The sequence below is a fragment of the Paramormyrops kingsleyae genome, chromosome 13 (genome assembly GCF_048594095.1).
Source record: "Paramormyrops kingsleyae isolate MSU_618 chromosome 13, PKINGS_0.4, whole genome shotgun sequence".
NCBI lineage: Eukaryota > Metazoa > Chordata > Actinopteri > Osteoglossiformes > Mormyridae > Paramormyrops > Paramormyrops kingsleyae.
The window spans coordinates 29,119,336-29,135,257 of record NC_132809.1 but is presented as its reverse complement, the minus strand read 5'-3'; the positions used below and the strand labels follow the sequence as shown (position 1 = coordinate 29,135,257).

At 44.7% G+C, this 15,922-nt stretch overlaps 2 protein-coding genes and 1 long non-coding RNA gene across 3 annotated transcripts; 1 reads left to right on the top strand and 2 right to left on the bottom strand.

The window, feature by feature from the left end:
* Positions 1-324: 324 nt before the first annotated feature.
* slc10a3 (solute carrier family 10 member 3) lies at positions 325-5,771 on the bottom strand. Its single transcript, XM_023827355.2, has one exon. It carries the CDS (start codon positions 5,375-5,377, stop codon positions 3,950-3,952), a length of 1,428 nt encoding a protein of 475 aa, XP_023683123.1. The 5' UTR covers positions 5,378-5,771; the 3' UTR covers positions 325-3,949.
* Positions 5,772-7,671: 1,900 nt separating this feature from the next.
* Positions 7,672-12,953, bottom strand: chmp1a (charged multivesicular body protein 1A). Its single transcript, XM_023827153.2, has 7 exons — positions 12,814-12,953; positions 12,345-12,364; positions 11,920-11,997; positions 11,352-11,498; positions 10,107-10,235; positions 9,729-9,922; positions 7,672-9,520 (listed from the first exon to the last, which is right to left on the bottom strand). Exons 1-7 carry the CDS (start codon positions 12,818-12,820, stop codon positions 9,499-9,501), a joined length of 597 nt encoding a protein of 198 aa, XP_023682921.1. The 5' UTR covers positions 12,821-12,953; the 3' UTR covers positions 7,672-9,498.
* On the top strand, positions 11,991-14,792 carry LOC111851862 (uncharacterized). The gene is made up of 3 exons (XR_002840112.2): positions 11,991-12,202; positions 12,740-13,634; positions 14,181-14,792. It is a non-coding gene; the product is annotated as an uncharacterized lncRNA (long non-coding RNA).
* Positions 14,793-15,922: the final 1,130 nt, after the last annotated feature.

Genomic DNA, 15,922 nt, shown 5'->3' with positions numbered 1-15,922 from the left:
GGGGTTGCACATCCCTCACCGCGTCACCCCCTGCTTGTCTCCTGGTGACTTTGGCATTGGGGCAGAACCGTGCCCTCATGGCCCCTATCCCCAGAGCACCAACAGATGAGTCTCCCATCTCAGCGGCCGCGGTCTCGGTCGGCCTCAACACAAATCGGCCATTCCATAACCACCTGCAGGTCTGTCAGGCTGCAAGACCAATGTTCAGAAGGACCCGCTCCAATAGTTCTAATGCAGCCACTTCTAGCATCCCACTTCTGACACCAGGGTAATGTCTGGTAGACCAAAAACATCATGGTGGTAGCAAGAAACAAAGAGGCTCACTTTAAGGGGAAATAATATTGTTTTATTAAACCCTTAAAAGGATGAGCACAGGGATTAAGCAACCACCGAACCACACACAACAGCCAAACACAGGGAGAGCAGGCGGACTGTAAGGCACACACACGGTAGGTAAGTTATATAATGGCTAAAAGACACGTGAAGATCATACAGGATTCACGCATGACAGGCAAAAGCACACATACGACAACTGGGAACAAAACAAGTATTAAGAAAAATATGAACAAGGGGCTATTTACATTTTCCCAGCATGCTCCGGCCCCACAATATTTCCTATAATATGTGCATGTGTGTCAGAGACACTGCGCAGTTGTGAATTTGAAATGTGAGACAGTTATACTGGGTCAGAGTGTCACAGAAAAGTTCATGTGAATCATTAAGCTGCAATTAGATGAAAGGAGGGTCAAGGACCGGGTGCCGGGTGAAGAGAAAACGGGAGACTGCTAAGGATGGCCTGCTGCCTGGCCATGCAGGGGGAGCGAGGGAAAGCCAGACAAACCTCATTAAAACTTTGATTCTTGTAAATTTTTTAATGATTCTCCTTATCGTGCCAGTGGCCCCTGGGCAGGGTCGGCGAGGCCAGGGAGGATCCCGGAAACGCTGCCTTTCCCTGGATGAGTTAACCCCCACGGCCAGCCGGCCCCGCTTGCCCGGGAGGACTGCTGCGTGGGTGAGGCAAGACCTCGGCCTCCATTACTGTCTCAGCCTTTGTGATTTATTAGGCAGTAACGGAAGGCTAAAGGAGCAAATGCAGACATGTTAGTAAAATGGGGTTGCTGTACAAGAGAGGGGCAAGTGCATGCAGAAAGAGAGACCCCATCACTGCGCAATAACTGCAATAAAAATGATAATAATACACATTAGAATAATAATAATACACACTGGGAAGGGTAAAGGTCCCCTGCAGTCAGATTAAAATCACCAGCCAAATCCACAGTGTGCAGTTCCCATGTGGAAATGTACTGCATGTTCGCTGAGGTAGATGCTATATAATTATATAGAGACATTTTCTTTCTCCAGGAGATTTCCCTAATTACCATTAAACTGAATTGACTGGTGCACAGGCTCGCCTGCCCACGGGAGCCGATGCGCTCCTTCCCTTGTTAATTGCTGGAAACATTATCTAAAATGCCAAAGTGCAAATCTGAATTTTGCAGCGAAGATTTTTTATTTTTTTTTGATTGAACATCCCACGGAGGAACGCAAGAGAAATTGTTGTCTGCCGCAAGAAAAACATTGGGCTGTCACTGTCGACAAACCTGAGTGTAGAGAAACTGTGACGAACCAGCAGAATAGGTAATCTGCTGTAAAAGGAGACCGGGAAGCTACCTTACTGTATAATACTGTGAAAAGCAATAGATACACTCTCGTTGCTCGCACACGCTGGACAGTATAATCTAAGGTGGCCGATTGCATGGAGTGAGATTCAGCATTGAAAGGTCATAATCAATTCCGGTGGCTGATATGAATGGAATTGGACACTCACAAGCTTTCCAGCATTATCATAAAAGGAGACTAAATTGCTCTCGGATTTCCCGCTGCGATATCGCTTCATCCCCAAGCCTGGCTCAGACACAGACCGCTCTGCACATCATCCTTAATGACGAATGCATGCATCAGGCCTGCAAATCGATCCCTCTCACTCATTAGGGAGGCAGACGATCGGCCCTGCCGACAGCCGCTTTGGATCGGTGCGCGGCCTGAGAACAACGCAGGCATGAAGTCCAGGCTGAGATGACATACCTGTGTCTTCAGCCAGCCTAACACTAATAATGAACGGAACAGGAGAACCCTGCTCTGCTGGGAAGGTGGAGCTATGAGAACCTATTTAGAAGACGGGGTAAGTTCCTCCTAAAAACTCTCCCCACACTCTCCAACACACCTGGCCTGGCAACAGAAACACCAGCTACCAGGGTCATTTAACTATTAATACACAGAGTTTTTCTATTAGGAAAAAGGGCAAAAATATTCATTTACCGCTACAAGAGCAGCATGTAGTTGTGAAGTGATCCTGGGCTATTTGACCTCGATCAGTTCTATTAAAAATAAATGGCCTGAACTCATTCCTGCGATTACACGGATACATGGGCCGAGGCAGACGACACACAGACACCATATTACACTGTCTCAGAGAACTTTCCACATCTCTGTCTCCCTCTCGCTCAGAGCCTTCTCTAATCCATCTGTACCTACACAAACCTGGAATCTCAAGTTGGAAAATCTCTAATCCCCTTTCTTCCCTGATAAAAGTGGCTCTATCATATGGACCAGATGGGACATGGTACCGCTTGGGCTATAATCCAGTTACAGAAGCGAGCCGGCCGGCCTCCTCATGGCTGCACTGCAGATCCTGTGGGCAATACCCACCCATCACTGGGCTGTAAGTAATAGCCCAAGACTTTGTTTACCAGGCACCTCTAACCCATATTACCCCGTTAAAGATTAATTACAGGTAACGTAACGACGGCATCCTTGCGGTCATGTTGGGGGGCACATCTGGTGTCAAAACAAAACACTGTGACCAAAATAGACGAGTCAATTCCTCATGGAAATAGCCTTGTCAGTTGCATGAAGAATTAACACTAAATTGTGGCATTAATTTGCTAACTAGCTTGCTTGTACTGCCTAGGGACTTGCGGTTTTGCAAGGCATCCTGGGAAAAACAAAGCACATGGGCTGGATAGCTGGCATCCCTTATGGGCGTGGGGGGAGGGGTGTCACATTGCTCTGCTCGTCTCAGCGCCGCCCCTCAGTGTCCGCAAACCTAAGCGCACCAGACCCGAGACGTTCTCCCCCATTGTTAAAGGGTTGAAACAGACCAAAGCAGAGAACTGAGATGGCTTTGTGCTCTGCCTGTCCAGCCTCACTGGAATAATTTAAATTTCCTACACCAACAAAAGGACAAACACCTCAGCCAGCCGAAAAAACTGGTTTTTCCCCAATCGTACGTGACTACTGCAGCAATGAACACACCACTTTAGTCAAATGTACTTAAAAGACACACCTTCAAAACCAGAAGTAGCATGAGGGTGAATTCCACACCGGTCACTCACTGGCTCTCCTGCTTCCTTGTATGTCTCCTGACAGATTATATCACCATTTAAATATTTATTAAAAGCACTTTGTTTGCTCAGCACCAGCACCTTTATTCCCATTATGCTCCGCTTTAATCATTAAGTACAGGGCAACTCAATGATACTTAAATCATTTCAATCAAGAACACACAGACACGTCCTCACAAAACACAAGGCTTTACCCGTTGCAAAGACAGTACAACCTCTGTAAACATGATACAAATCTTCTCATTTAGAAAAAAAAAAAAAAGTCCTGTAGAAAAATATCTTTTTTTGATAGGCATCTCTTCGGGTGTGGAATTACAGTAGATCCATTTAATATATAAAAAAAAAAATAATAATAATTATAAAGAACACTGGATAAAGAGGGGAAAGGCCTTTGGTTTTGAGGCAAAAAAATGCCCCCCCTCTCCCCCTCCCCCAGTTTCCTTCAACGCATCGTCCACAGTGTCATTTTTGTGTGCCTCCGGCACGGTCCGTGATCCCACGCGGACCCGAGGCAGGGCAAACACAGACAATCAGGCATCAGGGAGTCAAGCGTCAGAGGTGGCGGAGGGCCGGAGCCAGCGGTAGGCTATATGTCCCAGGACGAGGAGCAACATCTCCGAGGTGCTGCTAAGGGCCACGATGAAGGGCGCCTGCGAGGCGAAGTCAGCCTCGGCCCGCCGGAATGACAGCTGCATGACTGCCAGCGCGAGCAGGCTGTTCTGTACCCCCACCTCGATGCTCACCGTCTTGCGGTGGGGGGCTGGCAGACGGGCGGCGGTGGCGGCGCTGTAGCCCAGCAGCAGGCCGAAAATCGGCACCGTCACGCCCACCACCACGATGGGCAGCCCCACGTTGGCCAGGATGGACGCCCCCATCTGGTAGGCCATGAAAATGCCGCCCACGATGAGGATGAAACTGAAGGGCCGGATGAGGGCCAGCAGTGCCCGCGTCAGGCCAGGCAGACGCAGCTTCACCAGCATGCCCAGCGAGATGGGGATAGCGATGAAGAGCAGCGTGCCCAGGATCTTGACGAAAGGCACGTGCAGCGTGGCGTGGACTCCCAACAGCCGGCCATACAGGGCCGAGGACAGGGGCATCATCGCCGCGGCGACCACCGTGGAGACCAGAGTCATAGAGATGGCCAGAGTGACGTCCCCTCCCAGTAAGAGGCTGTACAGGTAGCCCCCCCCACCCCCCGGTGCGGAGCAAGTGATGACAAGGCCCAGGGAGAGAGCGCTGGAGAGTGACGCCAGGTTGGACAGGGAATAGGCGTACAGTGGCATGATCAGGAACTGCCCCACCATGCCCAACAGCAAGGGCACCGGCCGTCGGATGAGGCAGCTGAGGACCTCCACCTCCACCTTGCATCCAAAGGCACACTTGTTGATAAAGATGAGCGGCAAGAGAGCAAACAGGACCGGGTTCTCCGAGAAGTGGGACAGCCCACCGGACTGGGAGAGCGGAGTCCCCGAGTCCTCGCCGCCGGCCGACACTCTGATGGAGTAGTCTGTGCGCTCCTCCACTAAAACCGGCTCGGAGCTCTGGTCCACTTCCAGAAGCTGTATACGCAGAGGAGCCGTACCCGCCAACCCAGACCTTATCCTGATAACGTAACTCCGGACCGGCCCCGCACTGCCGCTGTCACTCACGTTCAGTATGGAGAGAACATCGGGCTCCAGAGAGCGAACCGTCACCATCTGCTTCACGCTCCGGCCGCCCGGTGTCCCCGGTGCGCCGCGGTACCGGCAGGAAATCACGATCACGCCTTTGGTGTTTTCCGGAAACTCGAATTCCTGCGAAGTGCCGTCGCCGATCTTGATGTATCTGCTGCCGCCGTCGGTCGTCACGTTGTCGCCGCCGTTCTCGGCGCCCGGCGTGGTCCTGTCTCTCGCCGGGGTCTGCCGCTCCACGCCTCCGGTTGCCAAGAGAAAACAGCAGAATGCTAATAATGTCCTCATGCTTGTGACGGGCATGGGACGGAGTGGCGCCGCAAAGACACGCTTCTCTCCGCCGATGTGCGCCCGAACCCGCCTGTTTCGATCTCACTTTCAGCGCACGCAGCTCGGACTAAACAGCCCCCCCGGTGTAATCACAACGTTATTGGCCGCGCCCGGTGGAGTCCGCCTGGTATCCATTTAGCTAAACCTTTCTCCTCTCTCCACCGGAATTCAGACGTCACCCCGCCCCATACGACATAGGTGTTTCAATTTCTAAGCGGGGGGGTGGGGGGAGCTTCACATTCAAATCGATTTGACCTGGTTCCTCTTTTTCTCTTCCGGGCAGACGACACGCACCTACCATCTATTAGCGCCCGTTTGATGCTCTCGGCTTCGCCTTTAGTTGTATCTGCTTGTCCCCCCCCTACCCCAGGCTTGCCCCCCCATTCACTCGCTGCTGAGCTCCCTTTTAATCCAATCAGAGCGGCCCCGGGCATTAACCCCTTCCCGTCCCCCCAGTCCGGGCACCATACGACGTCATCTCGGGGAGAATGACATGGCGAAAAGACGCGCAAACATATAAGAAAAACAAGTCCGGGGGTGCCGCCGACAAAATCTATTATTAATTCTGTCGCCCGCCATTATTTTCCAGCAGAAAAGCCACTGCTGCCGCAAGCGGGGATTAAAATCGCCACGCAGGTTCAGAGAACAAGTGTTACACTTGTTCTGATTAACGATTCTAGTCCAGTCGCATAGATTTGGATTCATATTTAAAATTTGATTTTAATTTTGGAACCACCTGGTTGTTACGCAAAATAAACTGGGTCAGACGGACTTGGAGCGGCTCTCCCGGTGTCAGGGTGTGGGCTGTTTGCGTGCCTCCAGCTGAACTTTTACTCGCTTTCATAGTGTGGTACGACCCACTGCAAACATAGAACTGTTATCCGGCATTACGGCGAATCGCAGATAGTAATCATGTCTAATTATAGTGACTCATTCTCTTCGTCAATAATGCGGATGACAAGAAAGTCGCTCCTAACTAATATACAGGTTATCAGTTTTACTAATATAATCACTCCCGTATCTGTAGGCTATATTTCAGCCAGAAATATAAATCGTATATCTAAATATTCCAGCTTTTACCATAATTAGTGACTTGGTATGGTAACAGAGGCACTGAGCCGCAGTGATGATGCCCCTCAATAATAACCACTTTCCGCTGTCACTGATGAATAATTAATCTCTGCGAGAGAGCCGGCAAATGCTTGGAGACAAATGAGCCAGTGCTGTGAAGACACCGCAGGGCGGCTGAAAGTGAAAAATGAATATGCTTATTTATTTGATAACATGCGAAGAAAAGGGACAGCACCTATAATGAAACACGTTTATTTCCCCCGAGTCCCTCTCTCCTAATTCTGTAGCACATAGCTCTATCAATTCCGGTATGTTAGCCAATTCAAAGAGAATGAGATCAAATGATTTGAAGCAGAAAAATAGCAAATAAAAAAGTAACCCGTGCTTCCAAAGAATGTGGTTCCTTAGTTGCTGCGGGAGAAATTCATTGCCTTGCATGTACCGGCATGCTGAAAAACGCGACTGGCAGGGGTTTTTTGAAAAGAGAAAAGTCTCATTAAAATAAAAAAATGAACAGTATGCCGCCTCGGATGGGTTTCACTGACTGCAATCTGTCCAGTATACGGTAGTCGATTTAATGGCACGGCACAAACGGTTTCTTTAAAAACAACAATCCCTATAACTGTATGGTAAAGTGTAGGTTCAGTAAAATATGCCATACGGACACGTACACACCAGAGAAATGTTCGTATGAAATGCATATGAAAATTATAAGCAGGCATTTAAAAGGCCAGTATTAATCGAAATCATACATAATGTCTTCATTAAGAGTGGTTAATTTAATTATTCTCTTGCGAATCACATTTAACATTTGAGCAAAACCATATAGCAGGGATGGAGCCGTTCTACACCAGTTATCTCCCTTGGTTTTATTTTTAAAAGCCTATCTTGATGAACCAACAAAATTCTTAACACAACAAAGTTGATTGTTACTTAATCTTTTTTTCCAATAAGTAATTGAAATGATTATTACATGCTGTTTGAATACACTTCATTGGTAAAGACCACATCTGAAACCAGGATCAGGGAAACAGAAATGTTGACCATTGTGTCATTTTGTCCAGGGGCCCAGAATTCCTTGCTGCACCCCTGTCCAAATCACAAAATGATGGGTGTACAGCTATTTAAAAAGAAAATGATCATGTTCCTAGTGCTTACATGGTATCCTCCTTAAAGTGTATATCTAAGGATGAAAGTTAAGCACAACAAGTTGTCACATTTATTATGCACATATCCATCCATTACAATGTCTGTCAAAATTTATTTAGAAACCATTCCGGCGAATATTTGTGACAGAACCTTTCTCATTTAGACAACGATTTTCCCCAGCAGACCCTCTTGGGCAAAGCCACCAACAAGCAGTTAAAAGCTCAAAAGCCCATTAGTGATTAGTTGTGCCACGTACGGGACTCGAACCCACAACCTTCTGGCATGAGTACCCAACCCACTTAGTGTGATCTAAAACAGGGGTTTTTAACTTTGGGGGTCCATGCATAGATTTCAGAGGGTCTATGAACTTGGACGAGGAAAAATATACATCATTGCTTTCATTAACCTCAGGAATTTAGCCAAAAAAAACATAGTAGTATTTGCAGTACCTATGATATTGCCACCAATAAAAATCAAAGATGTTTTCATATCATGTTACAGTTGATAGATATCTGGGTATATCATTTATGCTCATCACTACTACTTTTTTATATTTTGATATTTTGTATTTCCTTTCGGTCCCATTTTTAACCCTACGCATTTAATGTTATGCATTTAAAAACATTATTCTGAGAACACGTTCACAAGTTTCACCAGATGGCCGAGGACACCCATGGAACAACCAAGGTTAAGAACCCCTGATCTTGCAAGTTGATGTCAAGTCAGTTCCGTTTCTCTCACAAGGGGGTTTTATTATCTGAATATGAACATATAATACAAAAACCCCCACCAACCTAAATGGGACTATTGATATAAATAACCAGCACACACACAGTAAAGCAATTCCCAAAGAAGTAAATTATTCAGATTCATTCCTGTGATAACCAAGGATAGACAGTCTGCCTGTTCCTAATGATAGGCCTTTATGATTATTTATTAATTACTTCACTCAGGCACTGAAGTAAAGTGCCTAGTCAAGCACCTGAAATCTCAGTAAGGCATTAATAGTCAACAAGCAGAAATCAAAAAGGCATGAAGAGCGAACCAAGAGAATTTAACTAGAGCCAAAAGAACACAGCATCAATTAACATAAGAACACAGCATTTACACTAGCTGTTACTCAGCATGACCTTGGTCTGACGTTGAGGATTCCCATTGACATGGGGTGATGTGTGTGGTGTTGGGGACGAGGAGTGACAAACACAAAGCCTTAGTGTTCCTTCACCACAGATAATTTGTGTGCGTGTCAGCCCCGGTCAAGATGAACGCATCTCAGCTGAACAAGGTCATTTGTGAGTGACCTCCACCCAGAATTCCTGTCCAGGTTCACCTGCCACCGACACCCTGCTCTGACAGCCAGCTGATATGTGTCTTTTGCATTAACTTCATAATATATGAATAAAAAAAATAAAATACAGCTTTCAAATACAGATGGAGCACATGAGCAGTATTTCTGAGATCATACATATTATTAGGAGAGTAGATTATTTTAAGCATCTCTGTGTTTGGATTTTTTTCCCCCCTCTATGGGTTGCAGAAACAGGATAATTTTACTGCTTGCCAAAAATCTCTTCAATGGAGGAAGAGGGGTATAAGAGGAAGGAGAGGATGTGAGGGGAGGAAGTGCAAATGAAATTGAGAGAGCAGAAAACAAACAGATGGGGAGGAGAGAGAGAAAAACAAGAATTTAGTGAGAGAGAGGAGTGGCAAGATCGTGTGTGGTAATTTCAGCAGCACTCAGACTGACACGTATATAAATAGACCCAGGGACGGGATCGACTGAAGAGCACTCGCAGCACAAACAGGTTGAAGGGAATAGTCCATTTTAGAGCCACTCTTCCGCTGCTCGTCAGCCTGCTCACGAGGTGACACGCTCAATTCCGCAACGCAGCCAACCTGAAAAAGTCAAGGCAAACATGAATGTGTTTTCCATTATGATGTCTGTGTGTGTACAAGGAGGAGTGAGTAATGACCTTTTATTTGTAGCGCTCTGTGTGTGTGTCTGACCAGGTGACTGTATGACGTGAGCTGAATATATAAATGTAGCAGAGTGTTTAAGCGCAGGTTCCCGCTTGTGTGTGTAGTGGTGTGCAGGCGTGTTTACCTGCGGGACAGCAGGTCTTCCTTCTCCTGGGAGCGTGTGGAGCCCTCCCCCAGCGAGGCAGCCCCGGCGGGTAACTGATTCAGCTGATCCATCACCTCCAGGCCGCTCTCTTCGGCTATCTGCACGATGAGGTCATCCACCTGCTCCTGGGGTGTAGTCAGGGTGGTAGCTGAGCTCATGGAGTCCTCCATCACCTGACGCAGAAAGAAAAGCTGCCAGTTAGTCCTTCATTCGTCTTTGCAGTAGGGGATACGGAAGAGAGACGTGGAGGGAAGCATGAGGAACAGAGAAACTCCATTACAACAAAAAGCACACAATGAATCCACATAATGAACTGAACATCTCAAATATAATGTCAATGATCACTCTTTCACTTACAGAGGTGTGAACATCCAGGTTTTGCACTTGTGTTTCAAACTTGTCCATCACAGCAGACACCTTTTGCAGGTCCATAGAGCCAAGTGCTTTGTCCAGTGCCTTGGTCACCTGAGCCATGTTCTTTGTCACCTAAGAGACATACACAAGTTCCATAAGAATGTACATACAGTTGACATGTTCCGTCTCCCCAGATTCAATAAGCTAGAATTTGCCACGCACTGAGCACTACACTGAATCCACGGGAATGAAGTGATTTCATCGGTCCTCTGTGTCTGTCCAGCACTTGTTGTTTGAGCACGGTTCATCTAGCGTCTTGTTTGTTCCCTACTCATGTTGTGCGCACAACACTGTTTTTCTTGTCAATACTGCCTGAACAGTAAGCATAAGAATTATTTACATCGCATTTACATTGTATTAGGTACTACAAGCAATCTAGAGATAAACTATATAGGAAGATGCGTGTAGGTTATATGCAAATATGGCGTCATTTTATATAAGGGACTTGAGCATCCGCAGATTTTTGTATTCGTGGGGGGTCCTGGAACCAATTCCCTGCGGATACTGAGGGCTGACTGTAGTGAAGTCACCCTGCATAGACTGGAACTAAAGTTTTTTTTCATCAGTAAACCCATAAATAACATGCCATATTGGTTTACTGTCAATAAAAATGCCAAGTAGCATTACAAAGCATGTTTATAAACATCATCTGATTCTTTTTAAGTCTGTAACATAACCTCTACAGGTTCTGAACTCTATTGATATGCATAATGCATACATTTATTCTATCTGATAAGTTTCTTTACTGTAATGAAACTTAAGAAAATTTTAGGCATTCAAATAAAAATATCCTTTTACAAAAGGGCTTGGCATTTTACAGTTAGGTTTCTTATAACTGACATTGTTTGACTTTTTATGTATAAAAGTACTACAATGAATAGCTATAGATAAACATAGTTTACCTAGCTCCATAAGGAAGATATAAACTGTTCTTATCAGATAAAGTAATAAATAATAAATAATAATTAAGAACAGGCAAAGTGCAAGCATGTAGCTTGGTTTTTGGTGATTAGAATGTGTGACAAATTATAATTTGTATTTGTATTGTATTTATAATTATAACATAAAAGGATTTTACTGAATCTCCCCTTGACTGAAATCCACATTATCCTAATGTAGCTCGCCCTTGGCCAAGTGACACAGGGCCGTGGGAGAGAGACACCACAGATGAGACAGGCAGAGACACACCCCTTTCATGGTGACCGCAGTCTGGACCTTGGAGGCCACAGCGTCGACACGAGATGCCATGCGCAGCCAGTTCAAGCCCTCGTTCTTCTTGCGAATGGCATTCTCCGCGTATACCCTGGCACACTCCACATTCTTCTGTTGTAGAGCCTGGAGGGGGAGAGATAATATCTACTATTATTGTCTGCATGACTTAAACATTCCACACACAATAACATCAGCATATAGACAATCTTTTCATTCTGCTCTGAGAATTCCTGACGAAAAAAAAAACAGAAAGCGACTCTGCAGTTGATGATTTGCTACCACCTACTGGTGAGTAACATGTCTTGCGCCCATAGACCCCACCTTTAAACCAACATCGTCATCTTACAATATTCCAATGCTGAGACAGAAAAGGTGTGGCCCTCAGTTGTTTGCCTGGGACATAAGAAGGCTTGTTTCTTTGACAATTACAGTCCACACAATGAACATTGGAGCACACTTACATTAAGGATAAATGGGCAGGAGTGTTCTGCATTATCTGCTCATGACTGGTTACTCCTGAGAAAATAAGGCAAATAACCCGCACCTTCTTGACTTTAGCCTGCTCTGTCTTGGAGTCTTTCTCTGCCTTCTTGGCCAGCTTCTCCAACTGTTTTGCTGAGAACTGAGTGAAAATACCATAGGAGAGGGAAGAAAAAGGCATGGAAAAGAAGAAATTAAGAAGTGGAAATAAGGGCATGTTACATACCTTGCTACTGTATGCACAAGAATTTCCCACTGGGATCAATACAGTTAATCTTATTTTATCAACAGAGAAGAAATGAGATAAAGAGATGAATGGAGAAGACACAGACACAGGCGCAATGCACGTGGGTATTGAAAGAAACGCAATATGGCAGACCAAAGCAAGATTATGACTAGAATGACAATTAAGAGTACCTATTTCAAATAAGAAAATTAACATAAAACGCATACGGAATATACTCAGGAAAAACAGAGAATACTACTTACTTTCAGCTGAAACAGCGTGTCTATGGTAAGAAGAACAGTCAATGAGAATGGGCCGATAAAAAGAGTAACAGTAAAGATTCTCAAATTAGTGTCCTCACTTTTAATTAAAATGACTCGTCTTGTAAGGAACATCATCAATGTACCATGTACTTCAGCACTAGGCAAAACATTTCTTATACGGGAAGAATTCGTAGTACTACCGAATACCGATTAAGGAAAATGTTTTGTTTACTTTGCTGTAGTCCGCCATAGCGTGACAAGTCCAAAGTGTCATATTACTTTCACACCTAAACTCCAACACTCGAATTTATTTTAAGAGATCACAATGATGTTTCATTCTGCTAATTTGTTTCAATATGCTGATTTATCTGCCCCGTTTCACTCTTATCTACAAGGCTACATTTACAAAGTATGGACGACGGACAGAGAACAAACAGCACAACACAGGAACAGTACAGACTACGCTTACCATCCATCTTTGTATATAAATCAAGGATTGTACTTCGTGCTATTAGAGGAAAGTCGTGTTGGTGAAAGAGCAAGTTTTTCCTTTCTTATTTCCTGGTAAATAAACTGTATATTTCCCTTCTTCCGGTCTCGAGCGTAAGGGGAAGTGACGTATGCTGTATACTTCCGGTAACGGCTGACACCATTGCTATGCGTCACATGCGTCTCATCGTTCATTGGGAGTGTTGATGTGTCTTTGTGATTTCAAACATTAAAATATTATTATTTAAGTTTAAATACAGGAATGTATTCATTTTCAATTTCGTTCACTCAACTGAAAATATGTCTCCTTAAAACATTTGTATTATATATCAAATATTTAATATCAAAGTATTTAATAATTTCTTCAAATTATTATTCCAATGGTTGATTAGCTTTTTCTCAAACTAAAAGCTATATAGTTTCTTGAGGTGGTCTTCATTCCGTCAACATGGCGAATGTAGTTGAAGTGGAAACAGGAACTTTTTTTTCCAAAAATAAATAGGTGAAACTTTTTTGAGCAAGTAGAATATACAAAGCCTAGTAGAGGAAACATGCATAATGCAAATGTGAAAGATTTCAAGGAACTTCAACTAAAAAGAAGGAAGCGGTGAAACTCGGTGATTTGAATACACGATTTGAATAACGTGTGAGCGGAAGACTGTGAGAAGAGGTACTGGAGACACTAACTCCTCCAGGTCAATGACCGGCTGCAGGCTGTGCGACTTAAGGGTTTTGCCTGCGCGTGTCACCTGAGCCCGTTTCTCATGGGGTTTGTCACGAGCAAGCACGCGCACGAAGCGGGTAAGAAAATTGCACGTGAGCTGGGACGTTTTCTTCGCGCGCTATGCTTTATTCGCATATTCGAAGACAGATGGCATCAAAAAACATGGGTATTAAACAGGACGAGCTAACGGTGACGTGCAGACCGGTTAAATAGGCCTAATAGGTCGCCGTATTCGTCTGCTAACTTAGTTACACACGTCGGACAGTCGGGAGCCATAGCTGTAAATCCAGCAAGAATGTAAGACATGTAATAGGTTAGAACAACAAAAATCACGACGTAAATTCCCTGGTAATTAAGGTATAATGCGGTATACGGTTAATCCCATTACGAAGGTACAGTCGGTGTACTGTTCGTACTAAATCTTTTAACAATAGAGTAAAATCCGACTGATATATACTTACATTAAACTTCTAGACGGTGTACTTTTAAAGTACTACATTACCACGCGGTCTCTGCTAGAGTATATAAGAAAAATGCGTTGAGTCTACGCATACATATGTGTTGTATATAGATCTTTCACCCTGTGTGGAAAATACTCATCATGCCACATTTGTGTTACTTAGTGGTCGCCTCAACACCAGTATGTGAAGATTCGACCAGCGGTACTGCTCCCTGTCTAATAAGCCAGGGTCCCCGGACACTCCCCAGCATTATTGTCACGGCGCCATCCCGGGAAGACCTTCTGACGCCGAACCCCGTTAAGACGATAGAGGGCGCCGCCAAGGAGCGCAGACCGGGTGTCCCCATCTACGTCAGCCGTCAGCCCTTTACTAAAAGCTGACATGCAATTATCGAAGTACAGTATCTCCTGGCGAAATGCCATTGTGAAATAATTGTCTAATCTGTAATGTATCTCCATTTTTCAGTTATCAATATACCAGTAGTAGTATGAATGGATGGATAGATAGTGAGATTCAGTGTACTCAACTAGCCAAAGACCCTTGCACAGGAATTTGGTCCTGGTGTATTTTCTGGTTTTGTGCACCATGCGTTCGGCAAATTGGCACAGTTCTTAATAGGAATACACCCAGATATGACCCTGCATCTAATGCAGTAGTAGTAGCCATCCGTTTACATGATTAAAGACCACTGCCTTCATGTACAGACTTTTAAATTCTTCTTAGACACATCAACTTACTGTGAAAATATTAAAACGAGGCCTTTGCACTTAAGAATGATTTGAAAAGGCTTTGCATTCAGAAAAAAAGTCTGAGTTTTGGAGCTTGCTTCCTGGCTGCAGGAGATGGACTGCTATGACTTTGGGAAATTAGTGGTGGTTTTAAGGGATAATCTCAGGGACATTCCCTTTAATTCCCAAAAAGCTTATTTTAAAGACTTATCCTTTATAGCTGGCGAGAAAGCATCAGTCCCATATAGTCAATTGCTGAAAATATCTGCTTGAGCCGTTATTCTTGTTTTGCACCCCAAAAGAAGCCGTTTTGCTGCATGATGTTTTTGATTTGACCAAATATCATCACCATGGTAACCCAGACTGGGAGAAAGGGAAGGATGGATGCATGTCATTCATGAACGTAGTTTATGACTTACTGTGATGCTGCTGAAGTCCATGAACAGTTCACGCCCTGCATGTCATTCTTGTAATGAGACACTGAAGCCCATCATATGCAGCAGGGGAGCAGACGCATTCCAGCGACATGTCCACCCCCCCTCGCCATGAGGTGCACAGCAGCCAAGCACCATTAATGCAGCAAGACCTAATGCAAAGTGTTTTAGCACCACCCGACTGGAGCTGCTGCTGCTCCAGAACTTCAGAATCCCACAGTGACTTCCATAACCACTTCTACATCTGTAGTGCAACATGGGAGAAACAAGATGTCCTCTGGGATCACAAAAGCAGGAATGCAAAATGCTTGTGTTTGCACATTTGATAGTTTTGATGCAGTCTAAAGTAAACTGGGTGTTGTATAATTTTATTATCCCCCACCCTACAGGCAGAACTTTCGTTTTATAACTCTCCATTTCAGGTGTGAGATTTACATACCTCCAGAAAAGCAATGCTGCAGTCATAGAGGTTCAGAAATATTTCACTTGTAAATGAAGGTAATCGTCACGATGTTAGGTTTTTGCAGCATTCATTATATGATTTTTTAATACAGCTTAAATCACTGTATATTGTAAAAACAATTTGTTATATCGGCGAGGGGGCAGATAACTATAGCATACATTTTGTTTTCAATGGATCACCTTCATTTTTATGGTCACTTACAGGATCTTTTTCAAAGCGTAAACATGTCCAGAGCTCAAATATGTTGAGTTTCATGGAAGAACACAAAATGAAGCAAGG

Excerpts from the sequence above, each read along its gene's own strand:
- slc10a3 (XM_023827355.2), bottom strand. The coding sequence starts at position 5,377 with ATGCCCGTCACAAGCATGAGGACATTATTAGCATTCTGCTGTTTTCTC.
- chmp1a (XM_023827153.2), bottom strand. Across the intron at positions 11,499-11,919 it reads AGCAGGCTAAAGTCAAGAAG|GCTCTACAACAGAAGAATGT; the intron begins GTGCGGGTTATT and ends CTCCCCCTCCAG. Across the intron at positions 10,236-11,351 it reads CTGCGGTCACCATGAAAGGG|GTGACAAAGAACATGGCTCA; the intron begins GTGTGTCTCTGC and ends TATGTCTCTTAG.